This window comes from Coloeus monedula (assembly GCF_965178545.1).
Source record: "Coloeus monedula genome assembly, chromosome: 1".
NCBI classification, from domain to species: domain Eukaryota; kingdom Metazoa; phylum Chordata; class Aves; order Passeriformes; family Corvidae; genus Coloeus; species Coloeus monedula.
In genome coordinates this window covers 137,807,418-137,819,941 of record NC_138781.1, presented here as the reverse complement: position 1 = coordinate 137,819,941, position 12,524 = coordinate 137,807,418, and the positions used below count along the sequence as shown (strand labels likewise).

Below are 12,524 nucleotides of genomic sequence, written 5' to 3'. Positions count from 1 at the left end.
AGACCTTAAAACAATGACTGGTCCAGGACTGCCCATTCCCCATTTTTCACTTTCATTCAGGGTAATTGCTGGAGGAAAATTTCACATTCATGAGCTAGGAATACAAGACATTTCTGATTATCTAATATCACTGAGTCATAGAATAATTAGGGTTGAAAGGGACCTTAGTGCTGATCTCCTTCAACCTCCCCTGCCATGGGCAGGGAGACCTTCCACTAGATTAGGTTGCTCAAGGCCCCATCCTGTGTCTATGTGTGCATATCTACAGATTACATTAGAAAAGGAAGATTAAAGTGCAGCACCTACCTGGTCCATTAAGGAAGTCTTTAATTTGCACAGTGATAAGAGGAGGTGGAATACCACTTTTAGCATCTACCTCTCCTGCTACTGTCTGCAACCAAATCTTGCAATAATCCAGAGCTTCTGGTAGAGTCTTCCCAGGATCTGCAGATGATAATCATCATAGTCATTAATTATATTCCAGGAATATGACACATAACAAAATGCTACTACAAAATTGATTAGACAAAATTAAAAAGTTTTAAATGTAATATGGTAAATGTTATACCTAATATGACTGGTTTACACAGCATTTGTGCCTACAGACAGATGCATGTGTAGAATAATGCATGCACACATGGGTAAGAGGGCAAAGCTCTAATTATACAAAATTTAGAAAACATGCAAAAATACCAAGTAAAATACGAGTAAAATACATCAATAAAATGACTATAAATAGCACACAATTTTAGCTTTAATTAATGATTAAGTAATGATACTTAAGGACTCCTTACAAGAGAATCTGGGCCCAAAACCTGCTACTAGATTGTATTGTCATTGCTCGGTAGAGAAAATAATACTAAAAAGGTAAATTATAAAGGCAAAAAGACCAGAATGCTGTGAGAGCTCAGGAACAGAGCATGACAACAGTGCAGTTGTATCATTCCCTTTGGACCTTCACTCAGTAGCTAATCAGTAGCTCTTCTTGGGTACCACCTTTAATTGTGTTCCTTTGATCCCTCTGTAATATTACATTAAAATTAAATCCATCCAAGTGCTATTCTTGTCTTCATTTTCCATGTATCACACATAGCAAAACCAGCAGTGTAAAAAGGCTTTTTAATCTTCAGGGACTCATGACCTTCGGTATGAGCGTTCTCAATTGTGGCCTTACGGTCTTAAATTATAAATAATCAATCATTGTTTATTATCAAGTCTGCTATGTTAATTATTGAATGTCTGTCTCATCCTTAACAACTTAAGGAGATTTTCTTGAAGCTATTCTCTCCTTTTCAGTCAATTCAAAACTGCTATAATTGCTTTGAGTTTTACTGAATTAATTCCTTTCAGGAGTAGGATTTACATACTCACTGTTATAGTCAACATATGGTATTGTGGTATCACAGTCATATGTGGACTGGGTATATAAAGTCAGCTTTGGAATTTGTGTTTCTTGACCTTATCATGTGATTCATATAAAACTTGGCACATATGAACCCTTATGTGATTTCAAAGAACCTACTGAAACCAATTGATCATGACTTTAGATCTATATGGAAAAGATCAAAAGTTAGCACATTCTTTTGTTTTTATTTGATCAATTTTCAGGCAATGACTTTATAGCAGTATTTGTACTGTATGGCATATACATTACAGCCTTTTCTTTCCTCTGTTCCTGCTACACATTTGTAAAGTCAGCTCTCAACAGTTATTTAAGAGCTGTCACTGCATACAACAGATTTGTATATTTTCCATGAGAATTTCCACATTTTTATGATTCTTTTTCTTTTAATTACAATAGCCAGAGTGATGTGGCACACTCCGTTTTCTATAGTAACTGTTTTAGGGAATATCTTGTTGCATCTGGCATTTGTTAGTATACTGAAAATACTACTACTACTACTACTACTACTACTACTACTACTACTACTGCTACTACTACTACTGCTACTACTGTTGCTCATCATCATCATCATCCTCTTTACCACCAAGGTAGACATTTTTTCCAAAACACAGATTTATAGCTGTTCTGAACAAGGATGTTATCTCTGTCCTGGATCTATAAAATAACATCTTGTTTTGTGCTGGTAGATCATCATAAACAACTAACATTCTAATGTTTTTTAGACTACATACTGTAAAGCATTGTAAAAATGACTGAATATTGCTCAATGAACATCACTGAATTGATTAAATTCATCTCTAAATTACTGTTCCTCTGTAAGTATCAATACAAACATTTAGGTGTACCAATATGGCACAAAACATTGCAATATGCCATTATTTTGTCTCATCTATGGAATATATCATCACATACTGTATATAGCAACCTATATCTTCCACCAGCTTTTCAGAAAATCCACTAAATTTAGTCGAACATTTCTGTTGTAAAATATACTTACAGGTAGTCTTATTATCCTAAGATGTGTTTACATTATAAAATACCTAATAATTATTTCAAAGTTGTAGCTCTTTCAAGCTGAAAATATCTCTGATGAAAAGAACTTACATAGCAGAAAATCCCTGCATGACATATTACATTAACTATACAAACTGCCCTCAGGTCACTGGGAACTGCGGCACTTAAACACAGAACCAAAAAAATGAAGCAACCATGCGACTCTCAAGAGATTGTTTTGCTCTGTCATGTCTCCAAGGAGCGCAGCATTGTCATCTCTTCATCACCTGGGGCACTGCAGGACTGGGATATGTGAACAATGATAAGGACTCCAAAATGTCCGTACTAGGAACACAACACAAAGAAACCTCAATGCACAAAATTAGCCCAAGTCCAACAAAATATATTACTTTTAAGCCAGCACCAATCTTACTGAGTTCAAGCATTTTTTAAGTTCAAGTGAAACTGAGCTAATTCTGGAAGCAGGGGTATTGCATTGACAGTTTTGCATCAGAGGTAAATGCATCAAAGGGCCATGCAAAGAGCTAGCTTGAGTGCTTCCAAGTCCATGGCATAGAGTTAATCTGGAACCTGCATAACAGACTTGGCTGTCCAGCCAAAAATGCCAGTTTTAAGTTTTTATGTAATGATAAGAAAGCTAAAATCCAGAGGTTTCAAAATTGACTATGTTTGTGTATATCAAAATCTTGAGGGGAGTTCCAAATAAAATGTATACATCAAAGATCAAACAACCAAAAGATGTGTATCCCTATTAAAATATCTTCAAAGGTAGAAAATAGCACATTCATTTTCATAGGATCAAGAATCAGAAAAGGAATAAACCAATATCAGTCAATCAATCCCTATGCCAAAAGCACAGGAAACAGAGAAGCGATTGAATGAAAAAAAGAATTTTAGAGTGAAAAGTGAGGAATTCATGATGAGGAGAGCTACTAGAAAAAGGACTTGTCTCTCAAGGAAATGATGGAAGCATTCAGAATGTTTAAAAATACACTTGACAGAACACTATAAAATATACAATTGGGAACAATTACGCATCAGCAGGGAACTGGTCTGAATAATGTATTATAATAGGTCATTTCCATTTCCATTTTCTATGATTCTCCCAAAAATCAACACTTAAATTTGCAGTTATTTGTATAAAGAAAATGCTGGAGAAAACCCAGGGGATGCATATATAAGGAAAAGGAGAGGCTAGAATTACTCCACAGCAAGCCAAGAGAGAGAAAAGAAAGGATTGAGAAGAGAGGAGCAGTGAAGAAAGCCAGAAATTTTATCCTCTACACCATGTGAAAAATTTGTCTGTGGCAGCAAAAGAAAAATGGTGAGACAACTATCACAGATCGACAAGACTTTAAATTACATGACTGTAATTTAAAATCTGTAAGATTGAGAAGCTGAAGCCTTCAATAGATCCACATTTACCTTCCTCCCTCCCCTCTTAAAAAAAAAAAAATTCTCTGGCTATTTTTGAATTCACGCAAACATCCAAATCCACTTTTAGCCTTGCTGAGATCCAGACCTCAGCTCCAAACCTCAGTTTATGAGATATCTTCCTGAACTTCATTTGAATTTGCAAGCTTTTGATTTCACTGCTATCTCCTTGGTCTTCTGTTAACAGAAGTCAGCAAATCCCACACTTCTGAGGAAAACAGGGAGTAAGGGGAAAGGAAACAAGGAAGGCAGGAGAAATTTTGCATCTTGAAGATTTTCATTCTCCAAAACGTGTCTTTGTTCCTCTTTGTAGCTGACAGCCAGGCCAGCTCAGAGGGCATAGCCTGTGGGAGGCTTTAATGATGGGGGGGAGCACAGGGACCCAGAGCCCCCCGTCAGCCCCAGGTAGGGGACAGGGCTAACCGAGTGTGTGTGCGGGACAGCAGCTTGGCCTGCTCTGCTGGAACGCTACCCAGCCCAAACGAGCACTGCAATGTGCTTTTATTTCAATGGATGAATCATATTTTGGTCTGCAGTCAATTTGAAAAGCCAGTATGATGCTGCAATCATGTCTGCATTTGAAACTCTGAAGTGGAACGTTTGGTCTTGTTTTCAAAACGGTTTCCACTGGAATTTAAAGAACACAAGTGGAAAAACATTTCTGCTAGCGTACTCACAAGTGCTGTGTCAGGAAGTTCAAAAATGAGCACTTACAGTAACCTGAGGAATGCGCATTCCCAGGCCAATTTGGCTTTATGGGTGGGGGCTGCACCGTTCCCCCCCCCCCCCATCCATGACTGCAGATGTAGTGGACAATAAATATACTCAGAGTCGAACAGGTGACACTCCAGCAGAACTCCCTCAATGCTATACTAGGAAACAGCCTTAAATCCTCTCTCTGCCATGTAGGAAGCACAGGCTGACAGAGAGGCAGTGAATCAGACTTCCCACCAGAGCCAGCCAGTGCTGCTCTTCATGCAAAAGCCTGGAAAAGGCTTTCCATTAGATCAGAGGTTACATGTGGTCTTAGCTACTGCATCTGCTCTTCATGGACCCCCTGCCATCAAAGGCGTGGGTGTCAAATAAAACAAAATAAAATAAAAATCAAAAGTAATTCTGGATGGCCTCACAGTGACTGTTTTTTGCAAATGAGTTCTTGGCGGAAGTTGAAGAAATTCCATGCATAACAGATATTTACTGAGAAATTTCTCTCCCTTGAAACAACCAAGCACTACAACCTCCTCTTTGAAAGTAAACAAACAAACAAATAGAAAAAAGATTTTTCAAGAATGCCCAGAGCACAGTGGTCAGGAAATGAGGCAATTTTGTATCTGGATTACATTACCTGAAACAAAGCAAATAAAGATTTTAAAAAAAATATTTATAAAAGCAGCTTATGAGATTACATTAAAAACAATTGCACCCACTTTTATTTAAGTAAAAATGGCCAAAACTCTGTTTGCAAAAACTAACAGCTAGCAGATGCCTTTTTGTTAAATATAGGATGAGCACTTAATAAAAATAGGGCCATTTTACAGTATCTTTCAATCTATTTTTACAGAATCTCACAAGTAAACTCAAAGAGCAACTAGTCTTTCTAGTGCCACTTCCTAAGGATTTAAAATGTATTTGATTAATTTATTTACTTTGATTTCAATTTCCTGTACTTTGCAGTAGCGTAATTGCAATCAAGCTGCACAATTACAAAACACAAATGAAGCAGTTTAGCACAACTATAATAACCCTGAGCTAACACTTCAACAACCTAGTAAGTCTCCTGCCTCTACAAACTGACTTGCCACTGGACTTGGTTGTAGAGAAGACTGAGGAAGCACAACCACTCGGTCTTTAGCACCCTGGCAGGCAAATGCTCCCACATCCAGACACTGGTTTGATGGAAATGTGCTGCTACTAACTGCTAATTAATAAACTAAGAATACTTAACTTTTAAATAGCCCATTTCCTCCTATCTAATTCTTAAATTCTTATTTCTTTTGTGTTTCAGAAATTAAGCTAAAAATAAATTACAACTAGTGGCAGAGGAGCCAAGTTCTATGGATGAAATTTGTTGGATCGGCCACTGTACAATGCTCTGTGTCACAAAGGGAGTGATAGTTTAATGTGCAAGATTGTGAATTTTATGCTCTATTCAAAACTAATAACAAAACCCTTGTCCTAAATAAAATACATATGGCTTCATAACAGTATAAAATCTCCATTTCTACACAATGTTCAAAGCAGTAAACCATCATGAAGCAGTAACCTTTAATTCTGTCACCAGCCAAGGACTATTATTCTCTTTAAAAATCATGTTGGTACAGTTTTAAAGGATAATTTCCCTGTTTTATAAAAAGGTTCATAAAACAGACTGTCATCAAATTACCTGTTAGAAGCACTTCTAAAGTCTAGACAAACTTCGTTGACTTACAGCTAAACAACACATTTCTTAGAAGTACACTATTGGGAGGTGAGGGATGAAAAGCACAGCTAGATCCAGACTACTACCAGGTTTTCTTCACCCTGAAGTTTTTTTGTGGAACTAATGTCAACCAAAAAATAAGACCTTCCTAATTTCACAACAGAATTTTGTATTTGTTTCTGCCTTGCAAAAAATTGAGAGTTGTTTCAGAACTGTAGATTTTTTTCTTTTAGGAAAGCTGTAAGAAATGGCACAGTATTTCACAAGAGATGAATCTACAGCTGTTGAACTAACATTATTGAAGTTTTCAGAATTTCCCACAAAAATTGATACAAGCAATTTTTCCAAATGTTTTAAAACATTCCTAAAATACTCTTATGCAGTGCATATGGTGTAGAATGCATAGAATACATAGAATGATTTTAAATGGGAGAGATTTTATTAGCATGTTTTGAAGGTAATGTAAATATTTCATATATACCTTAACTACTATTAGTAGCAATTACATATTAGTTTAAGTAATGAGAAAACACCCCTGTAGGATTACCAACAAAACTTTATAACAATGTATTTTTACTTTCGTTCAGACCAGTCTCAATCTTTAGGTTGTGATCAAAATTTCCAATGTTATAGGCCTGAATTTTTTAGATGCTGCTGTGCTGTTGCCTATCTCCATCATACAATGGAAAGTACAAAATAATTTCATTAGGTCTATGACTTGGTTGGTTGTTTTTTTGTTTTGTTTTCAAGGGGGAATATGCTCCCTCAGTTCTTAAAATCCAGTTAAAATATATCTTTTATATTTAGCTTGTGTTCTCTTCCCATTCTATGTTAGATAATAGAGAGTCAGTTGCATGCATATGTATACATACAAGAGCAGTCTTCTAGAGAGGCTAAGTGGAAATATGGTTTAGCAACATTAACTGTAAATGAAACATCATTTATGTCTTCTTCCTACTCTCCAGTCCTTACAGAGGAGATACACAGAGAAATACAGGAATATAGTGCATGAGTACTGTACAGAAGGAGAGAATCTAACTTGGTTCTTTCAAATAAACTTTATATTGTTCTTCACATGGATGATACATCTCTTTCAGACAAAACTGTCAGCAAATAGTCACAATATCAAAAAAAGTTGGTGTGAGTGATGAAATCAACCACAGCAGCACAAAAATAGCTCCTTATTCTGTATTATATGATATGCAATATATAGTGTTTGTAATATATAAACACATACACACACATATATAACACATATAGTTCACGGCTATTTTCCCTCTAATACATGTTAGAAATTAAAAATAGAAATTCCCAAAACTAACATGTTACTACAGCAGTATGACAACATTAATCCTAAATGATGCAATTACCAGCACAGTAGGTCTTCCTAAACAAGAGGCAGTAAAAACTTTACACTACCTATCTTGCTGAGTGAATTAGTGTGTAACTTGAAGTGTGGCTTAATTTTATTAACTTATTAATATATTTAGGATGGTATTTTTAGGCACTAGAACGTTGGCACCCACCTCTCAAACTCTTTTGAAAAGAGGACTACTGCTTTGGCAGCAAGCGCAAGTTTCTGCGTGATACACAAGGAAGGTACTTATTACTGTGCACAAAGACAGCAGGAAGAGGCCAGAAATTCTGCCTTCCCATAATGTCCAAGTCCTGCCTTCACAGTTTTTTACATTTGCCTGACATGGAGACATAAAGCCAAAGAAAAGGGTAAGACCCATGTATGGCTTATCTTTGGTCTTCCAATTGAGCAACCCATGGAGACTGAGGAGCTCTCAGGCTGTATATTCCTACTATCTTTATTATTTAGACTTCTTACCATGCTTCTGTGCTCTCTGATCCACTTTCAATTTATAAGAAGACTTTATTACAGCTTGTGTTTTCTGGAATTGCTGCCATAGACATGAAGATGGCGAAAGACTTCAAGAGTTAATTGTAGAAGCAGCATGGACAGAACTTTGGCCAGTTCATTGGTCGTGGCAGCTTATACCAAGGACACACTTGAATACCTCAGACATCAGAAACTGCATCTTTCCAAAGCACTAACTTCATGAAGATGTGATCTTAGACCTACTCCAAGCTGCCTTCAAGCTTTGCTTTGTGAATTCTCTTCACATTAATTGCTGCAATGACCACATTTTACATAGTATTTAACAAATACACATGAGAATCTGGAGTAAATCAAATTCATGACACAGATGTGTTTTGCAAGGCAGGACAGAACAGGAACAGCAGAGAAAGATGAAAACAGAAGAAGGATTTAAAAAATGTAGCAGAGAACAAATTTCCCTGTTTTAAGTATCATCTCTTCCACTCAATACCTCATCTTCCTCACTGTTCAATCCCTCTTAAAAGTTCCACTACAATTCAGATTTCTGAGAACAGTTAAGATTGCATTCTTAGTCTTTTGCATAAGCACATTATTTTAATGCTAATTTTCTAAAGATACAATCTAATTCAGCAAAGATTTGGTAACGTTGCACAGAAAAGCATACTATTTTCACAACTGCAGTGCTGGGAGTACTATCAAGGAAAAACTAGCAATACTACAGCTCTCATTCAGAGAACAATTTGAAACCCCATATCATGCTGGCTGTATGTTTACCTGGATCTCTGCATACTCATTTTTACTTTTTTGGGGCAACACTCCATAATGATGTATCTCATGAAATCATTATACCCAGTACTGACTACTAGACTAATTGCAATCATTTGATTTATCTATTCAGCGGTACAGATAAGGCAGAAAAAGAGTATTTCAGAATATTTTCTATTGAACAGCTATTTGGACATCTCTCATTATAAGCTTTGCATATGGAATTTAAAAAAAAAAAAGGGCATTTATTAAGTGATGGAATTTCCTGCAAAACCCTATTGCTCAGATGAATGAAAACTTAAAATACATGACATCACTTGATGCCATTTGAAAGATCACTTTATTTTTTTTACAGCTTATGTCCAAAAAACCAGGTGCTTCTACAGTGTTTATCTTGACATTTTATCAGTAGTCTAGTATAGGAAAATACTGTGACATTCAGTCATAAAAAATGCTCTGTATGAAGTTACTTTTCAACTTAAAACTTACAACTTCTTCAGAACTTACAACTTTTACTTCCTTAGAAAACTTTGAGAAGTTTCAGCAATGCAACAATCCCTGTCACAGTCTGGTAATGAGAAAGCAATACTAAAAAACCGGAAGAACTGGTTGCTAAAAGGTTAGATCTTAATTCCAAACATTTTACACACCTAACTTGATTCAGTTGTGAGGTATAATCCTAAAAATACATATATTTAGCGATTGATATTTAAAAACGGCCTGAAGTTCTCTCAGCTGTTTTCCACCACCCTTTGTAACTTTGAGGCATGCAATCATTTTCACAGTTATAACCAGGACTGAATGTTAAATGCTCTTACCTGTACATTTGTAGTCTGAGGCGACTCCTTTAAGGCCCGCATCAAACACTGATATTTCTACTTTTTGCTTTCTGTGATGGCAGCTGAGGAGCACAGAGGGCTGTGATACAACCAGGTAGAGAAATGGCTGTAGCTCGATGTCCCCAGTTCCTCTGCGCCCAGGCTGCCGTACAATAGTTATACCCAGGGCTTGTCGAGCAGATGATCTTGTGGAAGCGTGCAGACTTTCCAGTGACAAAAGTCCCGTTTTTCTCCCAGCAGACAGGGGAACGTTGCTGTTCAAAAGATCGTCTGCTGTGACAGAGGAGATGCACGGCTGACTGGTTTTCTTGGTATCATGGCTGCTGCCTGAGACTGTTTCTGGAAGGTTCAGGGAGCTTTTACTTATCTTCTCACCATCTTTCTGATCTTGCACTGATTTTGATTTAGGTGAGGCAGTGCACGAATAAGTCATCAGTGAGATTCGACTTGCTGTAACAAAAATGTCAAAGGGAATGAAGTTGAGATTCTTCACAATGGAAGACTGGCGGGAAGGACGAGCAATGCGGTGCTGGCTGGTACCACTGTGCTGCTCAATCTGAATGATTCTGATCTTAACGCTGTCGCTGCCAATTCCACTGTCCTGTGCCCCGCTGTAACGGGAAGAAGTCTCAACTGTTCCTCCATCAGCCACATCCACCTTCTTCTGTTCTTGTTTGGAAACCTGCAAAGGAAAATGTTATATTAACTTCTGATATCCATATCCCAGCTATTTCCATTTCAGTCACAGCAAAAAATCTCTACATAAACATGAGGTCAAAAATGAGAATTATGAAAAAAAAAATCTGCCGAGTTAACTTTAACACAGTAATTACTCATAAAAACACAGCACGTGTCTGTTCCAATGAAATGATGACTCACAGTAGCTGAAGAGCCAAAAAAATATGTGAAAGAGAAAAAAAAGAGTAAGCAGTAAGGATTTCTAGGCTTAAACAACATTTTAAAAAAATTAAACTCTTTATTTAAAAAAATCTAAAGAATTTATAAGAAATATAAGGATTAATATAAACCATATATCTTTGAAATAATGTATTATAAATAAAAATACTAGTTAGAATTGTTTTCCAATTTTGAGCACTGATGCTCAAAACATCACCTTTGTCACTAAAATTTTGTACTGTGATTAGATGAAATAGAACATAATATTAATCCACTACACAAATATAAAAAGACTAAATGGAAATTATAAACTTAAATGTATAAAAAGTATTTTGTAGAAAAAATATTTTTCTTACGAGTCATGAAAATGGCAGCTGCCTTATATAAAAAACACCAAAGTTAAAGGAAACATCAGAACTATCTAAAGACTATCTTGGTGATGGGTATGAGTTCTTGGCTTACCAAGGCCACATAGGGTATTGGCTGTGACATTCACAGGGTTTCACATGAGAAATCATTGCATATAGAAATATTCCAAAAAGAAAACATACACATACACATACAAAAAGAGTGTTCCTTCTCTCACACAAAATGCAAAAGTGAAATAAAAAGTTGCAAGGCTGTGTCCAGAGACCTTATAGTCTCAGCTCAAGAGACAGAGATATCCCAAGACAAAAAAGTACTTCAGGAAAAACCACTTTCAACACTGCTCATGAAACAAGTAGAAATCCTATCAAAAGCTTGAGGACAATGTGGGGAGCACATACTAAAATATATGGCAAAAAAATAATCTGCAAAAATTCAATAATAATTGATGTATGACTAATTCCTCAGATTCATATGAAGGCTAGAGTCATACATTCACCCTGTATAGCTTCTACAGCATAACTAACACTTCCATCTGTGCTGCTGCAGAAGAGTTTCTGCACCGCTCTGTACAGGAGCTAACGTAAGAAATGCCCAACTCGGTTGGATCCATGACCCACCTAGCCCAGTACACTGTTTTTGATAGCACCAGGAGGAAACTCTGTTAAGAGATACCATGAACTCTGTCCACTTCCTGCAATCTGTTCTTCTCCTTCTCCACAGGCATCCACAGCTGTTGTATGCAGGATGCCAGGGGTTCATGTTTGTGTTGTCATTTCAGTAACCATTTCTGGGCTTCTTGTCCATGAATTCATCCAGTTCCTTTCAGAACACACTGACAGTGTCTGTTCTCCACGACCTTCGGGGGCAACAAGTTTCAATTTTTTTTGAAAAAATTGCTTTAAACCATCTCCTCCTAGTGACATTGCATTCCCCTGATCTTTTGCAGCATACGAATTGTTCAGGTCCACATTTGAGCTTTATTAGTGTTGTTATGACTTTATAAACTGTGATCACAGCTCCCCTCAGCCTTCTTCTCTTCAGATGTGGAAATCCCAGCCTTTTTAATCTCTCCTCACAAAGAAGGTGCTCTAGAACATTTAATCTTTTTAGCTTCCCTTCTCTACTTCTGTAACTTCACTATGCACTTCTTGACTACTCTACAAAGCACCCAAGAAGTGAAACCACTACAGTTCTCTATAAAAGTGAAATGCTGCTTTCTGTCTTGTTCTCCATGTCCAACCAGATGTCCAGTATTTTGTTGGGGTTTTTTGGCTGACACTGCACAGACACAATGATTTGATTTCTTCATTCCAGGACCTATTTCAATAATTTCTTCTTATCTTCTGCAGGCTAATGAATCTTCAAAAAGTGAAATATGAACCAGAGCAAACAGTACCTTAACTTCCTCTTTGAAAGAGAATAATGAATAATAAAAAAAAAAATTATCAGCAACTTAACTATAGGAATGAAGGGCAGTGAATTACTCAATTTCTTCAAATTTCTGTGGTCTTTATGCAGCAATATATTAGATTCTAT

The 12,524-nt window shown here is 36.6% G+C and overlaps 1 protein-coding gene across 3 annotated transcripts in view; it reads right to left on the bottom strand.

Annotated features, from left to right (window-relative positions):
• Positions 1 to 12,524, bottom strand: part of VPS13B (vacuolar protein sorting 13 homolog B) — a 436,535-nt gene that overhangs the window by 107,515 nt on the left and 316,496 nt on the right. For all 3 annotated transcript variants that reach the window (XM_082279593.1, XM_082279594.1, XM_082279595.1), the window contains exons 34-35: positions 9,702 to 10,404; positions 307 to 444 (exon numbers count right to left, since the gene is read on the bottom strand). In XM_082279593.1, the coding sequence (XP_082135719.1) occupies positions 307 to 444; positions 9,702 to 10,404 (841 nt within the window). The remainder of the gene's footprint in view (positions 1 to 306; positions 445 to 9,701; positions 10,405 to 12,524) is intronic.